Raw genomic sequence first — 17,451 nt, 5'->3', positions numbered from 1 at the left:
TAGACACTCTACAAGAAAAGTCTTTGGTATTCTGATTGTAAGGAAATAACAGTGAGGCTTCAAACATGTAGGCAAATGCAGTGGACACGTTTTAAACTTCCTTTAAGAAAGTTAATGTCTATTTTCCAACAGCTAACAGAGTAGATACCTTCTGTAGGTAGGAAATGTGAATATACCTTTGCATATTCCTTAAGAGAAGCATATCCTTTACCATTAACCGAAGAAAGAAAAAAATCCCTACCAAGTCCCTATTAAAAAGAAATCAGATTTGGTATGCCTGTGACACTTTAAAGAGCATATTATGTGGGAAAACAAAATAAACATTTAACCTGGCAAATGAAAATGGATTTGGAGTTTCAACATATTTGGCAGACAGGTAGAATTAAATTCAAGTCAAGTATTCAGAGAAACTAATATAGTATTTAAATATTTGCTTAAGTAATATAGTATTTAAAATAACATATTTGAAGAAATGTTTTTGTTGAAATGTTTTACAGTTTTAAGTGAGGATACTTTTTATGAGAAAAGGCCTGACTGAAGAATATTTTACTTTCTTTGTCGTTCTGTGAACTTTAGCAGGATTTTTATATTTACTCTTTCATTAGCCATTTTCTTTTAAGTCTAAGATAACTGGATAGTATCCCCTGTAGCTTTTAAAATGAAATTAGATTTACATTAAGATAATCATTTTTGAAGTAAAGTACTCATAGTCTCAAGGTCAACTCTACCATATGTGTGGGCACACTGTGAATGATGAGCGGATGAATGGAGGGATGGCTGGGTGCAGTAAGCACCTAACGTACTGGCTGCCAAGTGTTGCTGCCTCCATCACTACAACGCTGCCCTACAAACCTCCACAGCAGAGAGGTTACAGCATGGCCCTGGCTTCCAGGCATGCTGCCAGGCCCCAGCATGGACACCCAACACAAACTGGCTCAATCAGATGTCATTTGCTGAGATTTGAGGTTGTTATCCCAGAGAGCTGGGTCTGCCTCTCTCTAGGTGAGGAAGCTAAGTTGGGAGCACCTGCTGGTGGAATATTATACAAGCAGTAAATTGACAGGAAGAGAAAAATTAAGCCTATGCAGAGAGAGAGAAGCAAGAGATCAGAAACAGTGAACAAAACATTGATTTCATTGGTGTCTGAGTTGCAGTTCCTGAGGCTCATCTGTATTTCCGTTTTTGGGTTGCTTAGAAGATATAGATCCTTACACAATAAATTTGTCTATGTGCAGAGCTAAATAGTTTTCTAAACAACATATCAAATGGGTTATAAGTGAATGAACAAATTTAGCTTGTCATCCCTAGCCTCTAAATGAATCCATGATGTTTGTACAGTCTGTACACCAATCACAGAAAGAATAGTGTTAACTCTTATTGAAGTGTAACTCCCATGACAACTTTGCATCATCACCCTGAAAAAAACTGACCTCTTTCCTATATGTAACCAACACTTTTTAAATTTAATAGCACACTGAATTAATATACCTCTTTAATTCACCATCAGGACATTGCCAGTAGCTTGGACATAAATTATATAAAGTCCTAAATGCAATCATGAAGTCCTTCACTCAGTAGGAAATATGATCATCCTAAATAACCTTACAAAACATCAGGTGGAGGTGCCAATTTTTTTTACTGGTCTCTAATACCAGTAGTTTTCTGTTTCCAGAGAAAACAAGCCAGATAAAACAGTTTCTAGAGATGATAAGCAGTCCTGTTGCACTGAAAATTTGGAACATGTAAAAATTCACTTTTAAAACTAAAATACAAAATCCTCCAACTTATATCCTGAAAGTTTGGTTTAAATTCAGACTGTATCTTCTCATAGAAATATTGTCTTAAATGGTGGGTAGATTCCCAAGTAATCTTACAAAAACCTCTTTAACACCCACATGCATCTGGACTATATTCAGTTTATGTAAGGATCAGAAGAGGCATAATTAATTTAGAATTTTGTCCATGTCCAGTATTATACAAAATTATAAAAACACAAAGTTGGTGTTTGACGTCTTCTCACTTTATTTCTGAAATCTCAACTTCCTAGCATATCTCTCTTGAATTTTCTCTTTCCTGCAAACATACAATATAGCACATTGCTTAATGTTTTCTACTCTTTAAATTTCTCTAAAGTTCAAAACTACTTTACCTATTCTCTTTGCCGACCTTTAAATGTCTTTAAAGAAAGACCCTTTCAGCTAATGATTAAGAGGTAAGCAATCTGATTCACATAAGTATGTAAATAACTGAGTGTCCTTGGCCCTGCATGTGTTTTTAAAAATTTTGAAAGAAGAAACAGTAATCTCTTATCAACTATGGCTTTGAAAATTGTGGATTTAAGATAATGAGGTTTCACATTTTTAAAACAAATATGAAAAAAATCTGTTATCTTTTAAAATGTGTGATTCTGTTCAGACATTACCTGAAATGGCCAAAAAAAAGCAAAAGTAAAACAAAATAACTTTCTTTGCCTTGAAGCTAGGGAGGCTAGTAATCATATACCATATAACTCAATGTCTTCCAGATACATTTTTCCAGGTTGGAAGAAATAGGACACTTTCCTGCTATTTTCCTTTTCCAGATAGTGCTGGTACCCATGAGTTTTCCTTCCCAGCACTTTTGCTTTGTAACTGTGACCTTTGGCAAGTGCCTTAGGGTCCTCATTGCAAAAAGGGAATAAAACAGAATCGACCTCATGAGTAGACTGTGACGTGAGCTGATGTCTATGTTAGGATTTAGAACAGTGTCTGGCACTGTGTGGCATGTACCGCATAGGACTCTGTTGTTATTACTACTATGTCTACTTCTCTGGTATATTACAAGTCCTGTCAAGAAAACAACTGCACTGTGAACACTACTTTATGTCCCCATGATCTAGTACAGTAGCTGGCATAAAAAAATAAAATAAGGACTTCCCTGGCGGTCCAGTGGCTAAGACGCCACACTCCCACTGCAGGGGGCATGGGTTTGATCCCTGGTCAGGGAACTAAGAACCCATATGCAGCACAGTATTGCCAAACAAAACAAAACAAAACAAAAACCGAATTCATTTTTAAGGTTCATAAACTAAGACATATAGATTTATGATTCCTCAGAATTTAAAAATAACCATTGAAAGATTTAACTACAAGTTAATTCTGAAACTACAGTTTAAAAAAATTAATGGAGGGCCTCCCTGGTGGCGCAGTGGTTGGGAGTCCGCCTGCCGATGCAGGGGATACGGGTTCGTGCCCCGGTCTGGGAGGATCCCATGTGCCGCGGAGCGGCTGGGCCCGTGGGCCATGGCCGCTGGGCCTGCGCGTCCGGAGCCTGTGCTCCGCAACGGGGGAGGCCACGGCAGTGAGAGGCCCGCATACCGCAAAAAAAAAAAAAAATTAATGGAAACGGGCAAGGAAGCAAAAAAAGCAGAGTAATACAGTAAGATAAAAACATAAACTAGGGCTTCCCTGGTGGCGCAGTGGTTGAGAGTCCGCCTGCCGATGCAGGGGACACGGGTTCGTGCCCCGATCCCGGAAGATCCCACATGCCGCGGAGTGGCTGGGCCCGCGAGCCATGGCCGCGGAGCCTGTGTGTCCGGAGCCTGTGCTCCGCAACGGGAGAGGCCACAGCAGTGAGAGGCCCGCGTACAGCAAAAAAAAAAAAAAAAAAAAAAAAAAAAAAAAAAAAAAAAACATAAACTAAAAATAGAATTACCATATGATCCAGCAATCCCACTGCTGGGCATGTACCCAGAGAAAACCATAATTCAAAAAGACACATGCACCCCAATGTTCATTGCAGCACTATTTACAATAGCCAGTTCATGGAAGCAACCTAAATGCCCATCGACAGACGAATGGATAATGAAGTTGTGGTACATATATACAATGGAATATTACTCAGCCATAAAAAGGAACAAAACTGAGTAATTTGTTGAGACGTGGATGGATCTAGAGACTGTCATACAGAGTGAAGTAAGTCAGAAAGAGAAAAATAAATATCGTATATTAACGCATGTATGTGGAACCTAGAAAAATGGTACAGATGAACCAGTTTGCAGGGCAGAAGTTGAGACACAGATGTAGAGAACAAATGTATGGACACCAAGGGGGGAAAATCGCAGTGGGGTGGGGATGGTGGTGTGCTGAATTGGGCAATTGTGATTGACATGTATACACTGATGAATATAAAATTGATGACTGATAAGAACCTGCAGTACAAACAAACAAACAAACAAACAAAAACCCAACTAATACTGAACTTTCTTTGGGTTATTTGTATGGAAATATGTTAATATAAATGTTTCAGACATTACATGAAATTTCTAAAAATCTTATATGTTCTGGTATAATAAGTCATAATTCTAGTTATTACTTTAAAATGTATATCTTAGAAATAACTAAATTTCCTTGTCAACTACATTATTATGAACTTTCATCAAATCTTTAACCATGGTCATTTTAAAGTCTTTTGTCATTTACAGACAGTTCTGGGTGTACTCTGATGCTTTTGCAAAAATGTTCTTATAAAAGGGTTTCATCTTCAAAGAATTCATGGAAAAGACTCTGACAACTATAGGTTTCTGGTAACTGACTATACTTCTGAACTGAATGAATAAGCATTTTCAGAACTCTAATGGAAAACTGATGAATTCATAAAAGTGTTAACAAAAGATCAAGATAAAAAAAATTAATTACATGGGACTGAGTGAACTGATGAGGATGATTATAATTTTTGTGACTTTCTGTTTGAATAAAAAAAAATCCCACAAGGACTCAGCAGCAAAAAATATACAAATCAATTTTCACTGCAGAGTAAAGGAGCTGTTACAGTGGAGGATTACTGGACTGAATGTCAATATTATGACATAGTATAAGTGTGTTTCGTGTTTGGTAATTGCAATCATTGTTGCTTTTGTTGTGGTCATACATTTACAATGCTTGGTGTCAGTTTATTTATCTCTTGTAAAAATACAGTGTGTGTGTGTGAAAAAAAATTATAGGGAAAAGAAAAAGAAGTAAAAAAAAAAGAATCTGAAAAAGAATGGATATATGTATATGTATAACTGAATCACTTTGCTGTACACCTGAAACTAACACAACGTTTTAAATCAACTATACTCCAATATAAAATAAAAATTAAATTAAAAAATAATAAAAAGAAAAAACAACATATATGCTATGTAAATAAAGGTAAATAGGGTAATGTCAGCAATTGAAAGAAATTAAAGGAAATAATCTTAATATACTATTAACAACAGTTACACCCAAACTAATTGGTTCAGAAAGATTAACAGTAAAGACAGGTAAAGATATAGCAAGCCTGGTATTCACTGGACCAAGAGAACCAGTTTCTACTGATGAAGAGTCTATCAACAATGAAGAAAAACTCTTGAACTTCTCCCTCCTAATGTAGGAGAACTGGACTATATACAAGAAAAATGGTGGGACATTAAAGGAGATATTTACAAATACATCACAGCAATAAAAGGCTTACTTTTAAGAAAGAAGATGAAAAGCAAGTGAATACTATTAATAATAATGATCTAACAGATACATAAACATCTCCCTAGCCTGTCAATGAGTCATTTACAAAAAGTTGCAACATATTAGGATAGGATACCTAGTAAGTTCTAATGAATTCCTAACACTAAAAAGAATATAGCTAACAATCTGACTACTATGCAATAAAACAACTAAAACACCCAATAGAGGCTGAAACAGACAAGACATCCAGCCTGGAAAATATATACCCATATATGTCAAATATTCTCTTACATAAATTAGGCTAAAGGGCAATTCTAGAGAATATTTACAAAACAGTATTTAAATCATAGAAGTATTATATATTGTTAAAAGCTATGGGCTATAGCAAAAGCTATGCTAAGAAGAAACTTTACAACTTTAATATTTCCATTGTTAAACAAAAATTTTGCTATAAATAAACAATGAATACATTTGATTTTTCAAAAAAGTCTCTGTTCAATTATATCCTTAGTATAGTACCTAGAAAGGCAATTTCTGGATCAAAGGCACATAGGGTTTTTTTATTAATGTGTTTGATAGATATTGCTACACTTTTCTCCAGAAAGCTATGTATCAACTTATGTTCCCACTAATATAGTCTACTTCTCCACACCCAAGTGAACATTAAATAATCCTAGGTACAATTTAAACAAAAACATTTTCTAGGTTAAATAAAATGCGATTTCCACCGCCGCCCCCACAGCTTTGGTTTGGTTTCTGGGAAGGAAGGGGGTAGATTGAGAGATGAGGTTCAATATTATTAAAGTGTATTAAAGTGAGTTATAAATTTTCTTGCCTCAGAGAATCCACAATTCTTTGAATAACTCCTGAATATAACCAGCTGGCCTATAGTCATTACATATGAAAGTACCCAAGTCCCACACAAGTGGATGGAAGGATTTAAAATAATACCAAGGGGTACTATTAGAAGAATTTTTTAGAAGAGTTGATGAGTTTGAGATGACCAATAGCCCAAAGAAATAATATCCAGGCCATCAAGATACCTAATCACTCTTTGGTTACAATAAATTAAATGATGAGTTTCTATGAGTCACAGGAAAAGTTTAAGCAATATTTAATTACAGAAATGATGTACTACATTTTCTACTTCAAAACTATATGATGGGGCTTCCCTGGTGGCGCAGTGGTTAAGAAGCCACCTGCCAATGCATGGGACACGGGTTTGAGACCTGGTCCCGGAAGATCCCACATGCCGTAGAGCAACTAAGCCCGTGAGTCACAACTACTGAGCCTGTGCTCTGGAGCCCGCGCGCCACAACTTACTGAAGCCTGCGTGCCCTAGAGCCCGTGCTCCGCAACAGAAGAAGCCACCACAATGAGAAGCCCGCACACCGCACCGCACTCGCTGCACCCCCACTCGCCGCAACTAGAGAAACTAGAGAAAGCCAGCGCACAGCAACGAAGACCCAATGCAGCCAAAAATAATAAAAAACAAACAAACAAACAAAAAACATATGATGGATTATCAATAAGAACTGCTAAGGGACTTCCCTGGCAGTCCAGTGGTTAAGACTCTGTGCTCTCAATGCAGGGGGCACGGGTTCAATCCCTGGTCGGAGAACTAAGAACCCGCATTCACAGCCCCCCCACAAAAAAGAACTGCTTAAGAGGATGGGGGAAATTCCCAAAAATTTCACTTGAAGCCTTTTTTTTTTTAAATGAAGAGTGATAACTGTCTTACATTAGGCTATTTTATTTTATTGATTGTAATGAACTTATTGTAGGGCTACAAGGAACAAGTCTTCCAAGATTCAAATATCTTCCCTGCTAAACCCAGATGGATAATAGAACTTTACACAGAGATACCGTCTAGGGAAAAAGGTTTCAATTCTTTCTTTCTTCCTCTTTCCTTCTCTCTCTCTCACTCTCTCTCTTTCTCCCTCCCTCCCTCCCTCTCTTCTTAGTCCTCTTTCAGTCTCTCCCTCACTTGGATAATTTCTACAGATATAACAAAGGAATACAGCAGTATTTTGAGATATTTCTGTACGTACTGAATTTTGGTAAATAAAGTCTTATTTTAAATTATTTAAAAGCTCTGCTAGAGCTTTTAAATAATAAGATATTTTTTCAAAATTAAAACAATTACCTCAGTGATTTTGGATTTTTCCACAGTATGTCTTCCCAAAGGTGGTCACTTCTGTACTTACAGCTTCTCCATATTTGAGAGCAGGTCAATAAACCCACTATTAATGGCTGTCTTCTATTTAAGGTGCAGAATTACTAAAAGAAATAGATGGCTTTTCTTCAAGAACTTTTAAAAGGACTTTTAAAATTTAAATTCTTTTCCCATATAGGCCATTACAAAGTATTGCAAAGAGTTCCCTGTGCTATACAGTAGGTCCTTATTAGGTATCTATTTTATATACAGTAGTGTGTGTATGTCAATCCCAAAAGAGTGGATATATGTATATGTGTAACAGATCTACTTTGCTGTACACCTGAAACTAACACAACATTGTAAATCAACTATACTCCAATTAAAAAAAAACAAAACTCCCCATGTGACTGGGAACCACTGATCTAAGCAAATGATATTAGACTCATCTGAGAGATGCAGCAGCTAACCATACTCAACATGAGGAATGATAAAGACCTATTCTGGTTCAGACTTTTTACAAAATTTTAATAGAATTAACAATCTGTTGATTGATTTGTATAATGATGAGTGTCTAAGATATATTAAAATTTTCAAAAGAATGGAAATCAAAAGAATAAAAAATTTTAAAAAGTAATGGCATTTAAAATAATATTTAACAAATATTTTTAAAGAGTAGGATAAAATGCCCAAATTGTTAATACTTATTACTTGGTCACTTTAAAATTAAATACCACACTTTAAAAAGTTCATTACATGGCTATGTTATTAACTGTGGGAGTATGGCAAAACACTTCCCTTTGTAAATGAATATAATAGCCAAAGTAGTGATGGTAAAAATTAATGATGGGGCCTCCCTGGTGGCGCAAGTGGTTGAGAGTCCGCCTGCCGATGCAGGGGATACGGGTTCGTGCCCCGGTCTGGGAGGATCCCATATGCCGCGGAGCGGCTGGGCCCGTGAGCCATGGCCGCTGAGCCTGTGCGTCCGGAGCCTGCGCGTCCGGAGCCTGCGCGTCCGGAGCCTGTGCTCCGCGACGGGGGAGGCCACAGCAGTGAGAGGCCCGCATACCGAAAAAAAAAAAAAATTAATGATGAATGTAATATTAATTTGAATTGAATATTAAATTCAAGCCCACAGTCTGATCAATATAGTAGATGAGGCAGATAAATGCAAAAGTAACTTTTGTGAATCTGGTGATTTGTTGGTCAATTGTTCCTTAGTGTTAGAAGGACTGAGTGAAAAAACAGTTTCCTATTGTATGAAGTAGAATGAATGGAAATGCAAAATTTCCACGCCACAAAAAATTCAACAGTAACCTAAGGCATATGCAAATTCAAACTATTGATATTTTCTAAGTAGAAATCAACCAATAACTAAAAGAATTGCCCAGAGGAGATATTTAATGGATCAGAGAAGTGAATAAGCATATGTTATTATTTGAAGATGCTAAATCATAAAATCTTATAATAGCAAATACACAAGGAAAAGTGTTTAACATTTACTGCCAAATGTTCTGAATTGGTAACTAGAGAGAATGAACCAATAGTCACATATGGTATTGGTCCATTTGAAAAAAAAGTCTGCTAATTGAAATTAGAACTGATGCTCAGTATCAGCCTGTAGACAGATCTGGAACACTGCAGGTCAATACTGAAGCAGTGTGGTTAGGAGAACTTCTACAGCTAGAACTGTGGAAAAGCCACTACTCTAATTTGAACAGGAAGTTATTCAAGCAATGAAAACCATTAGCAACTGGAAAGCACCTGTAAAAGATGTGTTGAAGAGCTCCTGACAAAAATTTCATAAAGATCTATAGCTTTCTTTGTAATCCTACGTGAATCAGAAGAAAAGACTAACTTTATACACCCAGAAACTGCATTCTTTAAGCAAAAGAGAAAAAAAATTCAGATCATCCAAAGGACAGATTAATAATATTTGCATATATCACCTATTTTATTCACCATATTTGGACAAATATTTAATGAAAGTTTGGAATGTTCAAGGCACTGTGATGGGTACAGAAGATATGAAAGTAAATAAAATAAGTGCATGCTTTCAAGGACCTTATTTAGTAAGTCAAACTAAGAAAAAACTACTAGTTACAATCTGTCATATACTAAAATATCAGAACTGAGATGTTGCAGATGGAGAAAGTTCAGGGGAAGGGAAGAAAAGCTGAATGCCTATTTAGGGAACTATAAGTCCGAGGGGGTTCCTTAAATCGTGTGTGGTGGTGGTGGTGGTGGTGGTGGTGGTGGTGGTGGTGGTGGTGGTGGTGGTGGTGGTGGTGGTGGGGTGTGTGTGTGTGTGTGTGTGTGTGTGTGTGTGTGTGTGTGTGTGTGTGTGTGTGTGTGTACATGTGTCTTTTGGGAGGTAATACGGGGGGAGCATGAATGGTGGGAGATGAAGATGAAAAAGTCTGTTGGGGCCAGATCATGAAAGATGCATGAATAATGTGCTAAGGACTTAAGTTTCTACTGTAGAAAATGGAGAGTCATGAAAAGCAGAAGCCTGGCAGCACCTGATCTGTCCTTCGGACCAATGCTTATGAAAAGGAGAGTTTCCAACAGACATCCACATGCAACAGATTACATGGATCACTAAATATTTACAGCTTACTCCAGAATTCTAAATGAGGAATACAATGAGCTAAGAATAAGTCTAATTGCATTAAGCAGCCTGATTTGCATGATTTACCATAAAGTGGTGAACAATAAGAGCTGATCTTAAGGCAGCAAATAAATTAAGGGATAGAGGGAAATTATCTATACCAAACAATTAATGATCTGTTAATGCCACTAAAGAAATGATAGCATTAAAAAGACAAAACTCTTTCCACAGAATAAATTTATTTTCATATTTAGAAGGACTAACTTGTTGAGATTAAACCAATAAGATAAGAAAAGGCCAGACTATGTAACAACAATCTGCCCGTCTACTGTGGGGAATGTGGGTGAAGGAGAAAGAATCGGGAAACATAATCTACAAAATATTCAGGGAAAAAACATTTTGGTTATTACAACAGCCACAACTTGAGAACTACAAACATTTAATGTAAATTAGTGGTAAATCCTGTGGCGTTCTGAAATTCGATGATATTTTAAAACTCTTCCCCACCAAGGTGTTTTATAAACAAGCTGGTGGAGTGATCTCTGAGAAAACCCTTGAAATGTATCTTTTAAAAGAGAAGGGTTTCATTTTCAAAAGGACAAATTGAAATTATTTGAGAAAGAAAATATTGATTGATTCTATTAAAAACTTAACTGGACAGTATATTCAGATGTGTTAGTCGAATATCCACTTAGCAAGACTGAACAGTGCAGCGCAGTAAAGCCCACGCCGGCACATCAGCGCTGGGAGACACGGATGATCAATTTGCAGTACTGGTGCACATCTTCACCATAGAAATGATTCTCTACTTTACTGTAGCTGAAACTCCTCGGTAGGGAAGGTGGAAGTGAATAGCAATCACTGTTCCTATATTTTACTACCAAGGCCTGATTTAAAATATGCCTGTCTCCATAACAAAAGATACTTGTGGACATCGGATCATAAGCCCTGATTTGGATTAAAGGAAATATGACTACTATGAGTACTGCTTCAATGCTGTTACCATGTATTTTACTCCTCAATAGACTAGGGAAAGGGCAGGGAGAAGAATCTTTTAAATTTCACTCACACTAAATAGTAAAAAATTCTAAATGGGTCTGAGGGTGGAAGACAAAAATGGAAGTGATACTAAATTTTTTATCATAAAGATGGTAGTTATTTGACTGATCTTGCTCTAAAATTTTTCTATAGCAAAGCATAACCCAAGAGATTGATTAAACTACTACCGCCACCACCCAACCACTTCTAGCTTCACACCTGGTGTGTGGGGCACTCTAAGCAAAGCAGAAGTCTGACTCTACCCTCAGTTCACACGGTTAAGAGCCCAGAGTTCACATGGTTAAGAAAAGCCTAAAAGAATCCCTTGAGAACCATCTGTCACATCTGATGTGTTAAGCTATAGAATGATAAGTACCTGGGTAAGAGTTAGGGAATGTTCTATTTTTATAAGATCTGTAACTTACTTTTCATGTCATTAATTGAAAAATATCTTCTCCAGATGTTTTATGGCAATGAATATACAGATCTCTACCATTACATAATCAGAAGGTATGGATAAAAAGTAGTTTGATAGAGTTGGAAGTCAGTTTCAGAGCTACACATTACACCAAACTTTGGGTTCTCCTAAAGTCATGTAACACTCCCTGTTCTGCAGTTTCTAGGCCAGAAAAACATATACTAAATTACATTAATTCTGCTCTGTGTAGCTAGAATTACCAAAGGTTTTGGGTGGTATTTCTATTAATATTCCCCGAAGAATGATTTCATAGAGAATTTTTAAATTATCTGAACAGAAGTTACTTTCAAAAGAATAAAAAAGACATACTGATGTGTTCTCTTGAATCTCTTTCAGAAACTAATCCTGACATATTACACTATTTCATGTTTTAAAATGGAGCCTACTTCTCATTTTTCTGTTCTGTGCCCTCTTCAGCAAACCACACTGAAGTTAATTCTATGGACCTGCCTGAAGTTAATAATAAAAAATTTCTTGAAAATGTAATGTGCTTTACTTCAGAATAAACAAAATTTCAAATAAAATAGCAAGTGAAATAGAATATACATGGCTCCATCACACAACCAATAATCCACCTAGAGGGTTCAAAATTCAAGATCAAATATAGTAATAATAATAAAAATGGCAACCATTTATTGGGCTTGTATTCCCTTCACCAGAGTACTTAGTTACCTTTTGATTTGCCAGTTACTACTAAAGGATTGTGAGGGCAGAAACGATATTTTGCCTTTTTTATAGTCATAACCTCAGGACCTAGAAATAGTGACTGATTTACAAAAGAACCTCAAATAAATGCTGAATGAATTAAAGAGTGAAAGGATGGATGGATGGTTTGCCTGAATCCAAAGAAAATGATTTCTACTCATTCTAACATGCTGTCTCTTAGGGAAAACTTCCCAGAGATCTGAGCAGAGAGTCAAGATTGTGATGCACCACTCTGAATTGTTACACATAAAATAGAGGTACTTTACACTTAACAACCTTCGTGGCTGCCTTTCCAGCATCCATTCCTTCTTCCTAAAGCTTCAGGGATTCATGCTTTTACAGAGGTTAACTGTACCCTCTTTGGAGATGGAGCTTATGACTTAGGCTAAGCCAATCAGGGCATGTCATCCTATCAGCTGCTGTGGGTGGGAGGGGTTTTGGAAGATACATACATACACACATGTAGGCATAGTATATGCATGTGTGTAAATATATATGCATATTTATATATATCATGAATGTATATATGTATATAAACTATATCTCTATAGTATATAAATTCTGCATTTCTTAATCCCATATATATGTATATTTTAAACTTTGTTCTGGGTTTCAGTTTTTTAACTCAATCTTTTCAATTTTTTTGGTATTTGTAAACATTTATCTTATTGGAATTAGCCTTTTTATGATAAATCTAAGATATTATATTTCAGCTCAGTCTTGAAGGCTTGTTATTTTACTTTACTTTATAACTAAAAAAACCATGACAGATAGAAAAGGGGAAGTGTTGAACTATCACATTTCATAAATAGGAGAAGATGGAGAACTTCTATAGTCATCCACCTCTCTCAACGAGGTTTCCAGTCTACTTAGCTCCAAAAACGATGACACTAGGACTCAAACCCCCCAGGGATCATAAGCTTATTACACTTGGAGCATAACTGAATGGTATACCTGATTTCTGTGATCATTCAACCTTTATGAGAAACTTTGTATTTAAAAATCTATGACTAGTCACTTCAGGTTAAATTCAGATGATCACCTGGGATCTTACTCAACTTTCAGTCAAATAAACAATTTTTAGGCTGCCTTACATTTTATGTATTCCATTCTGCTTTTTCTCTAGATTCCAGGATTAGGCCTCTAACTTAAAAACACAAGATAAACAGTCACTGGGGATTTTCAGCACCCTAAGCTGTTTAAAGGCTGCTCTTTGGTGAGCTCTAAACTTTGTTCTCCTGTTTATTTTACCAGTTTGAGGGTTAGTCAGAAGGTAGAGAGTTCACCCAATTTTTTAGGCGCTCCTTATTTACATCTTCTTCACAAAACCTAGCAGTTCAGTAGACCAGATGTTTTACTTGATTAATGACAAACTTGAGCTTCTCCAAGTTCCTTCACAGTAGAGCAGTGGGGTTTTAGGCAAGCTCTTCTGTGAGTGACCACAGGTCCTCTGGCAAGAAAACACAAAGCTATCTGCAGGCTTTAGTGACCCTTCCTTGGCCTTTGGTTGACACAGTCACATTTAGTTGATTAGATCTCAGAAACTTAGAATGTAAGAAACAGGATCAACAGCCAAACACACATGGGTCATCCTGGGGTGGGTTTAGGGGGTCTGAGGGGTGGTTGGAGGGGAGTTGTGAGTATTTATATGTATTATGCTTATCATTTCCCTGCTTCTCTTTCCCAGTCCCTCAAATACACTAAAGCAATTCTGAACATTATTTAATCTTTATTTGATAATTTAGAAGGGTCTTCAGAGGTCATGGATCACAGATCTCTACTACACACACACCAAAGTGTTAAAATTTTGGTGCTGGAGAAAAATAAATGGGGTAAGCGTTAGTTAACTTAATATGATAATGGACTAGCAAGTAGAAATGGATATAAAAATTCAGACATTTTTTATATTTCAAATCACATAATACTTAATGAAGTAAATTATGAGTAAAACACAAAGCCAGGCACACACAGAAATCAGCTGAAAACAATGGGAAAGAACTCAGTTTTTCATATGCTTGCTCAATATTTTGAGAAAAATCTAGGTCCCAAGCAAGCTTGTATCTATAAATTTTTTTCTCTTCTAAATTACATTTAAATGAAAAAAAAAAGAAAAAAGAAAAAAAAAACCAATAACAAGCTTTGTTGGTAGGTCTATACCATTTTCATACATTCTAGGGGAGAAGGTAGTAAACAAAGTTTCTACAACTGTAAGTGATGCTAAGAGGAAAATTAAATCACTGAGTGATGCCAGGACTGATTATTCTACTGCACTTTAAAAGCAAGGGATTGCAGTCTGTGAGTCCAAAGTGGTTTCATATGGACTGCCACAGTTGTGGTTTACGCTTGAAACTATAACCTGTCAAATTAGAAGCAGGCAAGGCCTATGTGCTTAACGGTTCCACTTTTTACTGTCTATAGTTATGTCTACAAGTTCAGCATTTTTTTATCCAGTTTAAACTCTGTTATTTGGATGAACAGAATCTCAAAACTACTCTTTGTTATCTTGGTTAGAGATTTTAGTTATGATACAAAGCTTAGAGAAACTGCCAATGTAATTTTTATTGTATAGGTGAAGCTGACTTTCTTGTAACTATTTTTATCAACTATTGATATTTTATTATCCTGGTTACCACTATGTAATATACAATATAACTACAGGGGAGAGAAATATAAACCACGTAAGCTCCCAAGCTTTTTCTTTCCTGCACTTCCAAATATTTTATTCACTTGAACTTGTACCTTACTGGCTCATCACTCTTCCAGGCCTACAGTAGCCTGCTATTATGAGCTCAGTGTTACAACATACTCCATTTCTTCTCTTCTCCTTGACTGTGAAATGCCCTTCTGGGCAACAGGCTTGGTTGACAGAGATCTTCCCGTCAAAACTGAAAAGCTACTTGTTCAATTTTACTAATGTTTTCTGTAGAGTCCTTCCTTAATAACTTTTTCTTAATGCCCATTTGTATAATATAAAAGTGTTTAAAAAATAAAGCATAAACAATATTTGCTCTCTGTGTAATGCATCATAAGTGAAACCATGCCACGAAACAATCATATCCTGTTTAGGCCATAATGACATCAGAAATACATGTTTATCATCTGCTTTGGACAACTTAGCATGTTTTTGGCCCAAGGCGAACTAAAATCATTTGCAGTTGCCTCAAACCAAGATAACCACACATTTCTAAGGTAATTGATACCTAAGAAGAACATTGCCTTTAGATCACAGTTCATGATCTAAGCATACTAATTCTTTAAAGAAGGTGGTTAAATTTTATAAAGCATATATGTCTATTGGACTTCCTCCAAAATTTAACATGAAGTAATTATATTTTTAGCATGCACAGAGACTATGATAAAGTCAGCACTTAGCACGATCTTTCGGAGCTCTGGAATTACCTCTTTTGACCAAATTAAAGAGAAGGGGAAAAATGGAGATTAGTTTTTTTACATGTAAAAGTATTATAAGAATAAGAATGATGAGAATAATGCCTTATATTTTGGAGGGCACTCAGATGAAATCAATCACTACTTTTATTTTTCCACAAGTATTTAAGGGAACCATTTTATGAATAGAAAGCTAGGGTAAACAGAAGGCATACAATTTTCATATTCATTGTTAAAACATACCCAGGGAATCCAAACACATGTCACTAACTGTGTTTTACAGTGATATAAAGCATGGAATTGCCCTGGATCCTACCTTATCTGGTGAGTCCAACCAGAGGCTGCAACTACAGCTGGAAAAATAGCTCTTTACACAATATGCCAACACAAAAGCAGTAAGGGTTACCTTTGTCCACAAAGATAACTGGAGTTTGGTACAAAAACTAAGTAAATATTTAATTATAAACTAGCTTTTATGGAATAAAATAATATCAGTAAAAGTGAGATCCAGAAGGAAGCTTAGGGAAACCTACTCATATTCAAAGGAGGAAACAAAGAAACAGAAAACTGAAGTTGTTTCCCAAAGTCAGCTATGAAGGCAGAGTTTGACATGCTTTCCAGGGTTACTCCACTACACAATGATGCCTTCAGACATGAAACCACTGACTTGGACATTTCAGACCACATTTAAAGAACATAAGAATAGAACCAAATAGTATATGCACTGCAGTTATTCTATTACCCTAAAAAGGGAAGCATGTACTATACCTCCATTCTTTCTTGTTTAACTTCATCAACTTCATCATCTTCAAACATTGCCAAGAGTTCTCCTGTTTGGTCAATGGAGTTGAGAAAGTCTTGAGCGATTTTTTGTCTTTTGTTCGCATTATTACTGCCACTCAATTTGTCTTCATGAAGATAAGGGAAGGAAAAAAGAAACGTTCTTAAATAGGTTTACATCCGCCCCAATCATATGTATTGAATACTGCATATAAAATTCAGAACTGGAATTCTCTCATAATAATCTTCATAAGGAGAATCCTTGCATCTAAAACAAAAGTAAAAGTCATGTAGAATTAAATCATCTATTTATGTCATGAATAAGATTGAGAGAATAAAACCAAATGATCAGTTAGCACAATAAGTGTGAATGGATTAAAATTCCTTACAAAAAAAAAAAAAAAAGGAAAGGCTCTCAAATTTGGAAAAAGAATCCTGCTACAGCAAGCCTAATTAAGAAAATAAATAAAAACAAAGACATAAATAAAAAACATCAGGATTGAGACATGAAATTAAAAGAAGAAAATACTAGGTACACTACTGTGGCAATATATTTGAAACCTATGGGATGAGATCTTACTCTTTTTCTCATAAGAGATCAAACTATCATACTTACTTAAAAGCAAAACATAACTCTGAGAAAGTTACTGCAAAAAGTCAGGAAGGAATGTAATATTGCAAAAGGTAATTAATACAGTTTAATACACAAAAGTATCAGTGTGAATTAGTGAGGAAGAGCTAGATTATTTTTTAATGTGACAAATTACGTGCTCCTATACCAAATAAAGACAACCCAAACATCTTAGGGTGAAAAAAAACCTGTCACTCCCTA

The 17,451-nt window shown here is 36.0% G+C and overlaps 1 protein-coding gene across 6 annotated transcripts in view; it reads right to left on the bottom strand.

Annotated features, from left to right (window-relative positions):
* The window catches only part of SUPT3H (SPT3 homolog, SAGA and STAGA complex component), a 440,959-nt gene that overhangs the window by 125,424 nt on the left and 298,084 nt on the right, over positions 1-17,451 (bottom strand). For all 6 annotated transcript variants that reach the window (XM_060111003.1, XM_060111004.1, XM_060110999.1 and 3 more), the window contains one exon: positions 16,608-16,747. In XM_060111003.1, the coding sequence (XP_059966986.1) occupies positions 16,608-16,747 (140 nt within the window). The remainder of the gene's footprint in view (positions 1-16,607; positions 16,748-17,451) is intronic.

The sequence above is a fragment of the Mesoplodon densirostris genome, chromosome 10 (genome assembly GCF_025265405.1).
Source record: "Mesoplodon densirostris isolate mMesDen1 chromosome 10, mMesDen1 primary haplotype, whole genome shotgun sequence".
Taxonomy (NCBI): Eukaryota; Metazoa; Chordata; class Mammalia; order Artiodactyla; family Ziphiidae; genus Mesoplodon; species Mesoplodon densirostris.
This window is presented reverse-complemented; position numbering and strand designations above follow the sequence as displayed.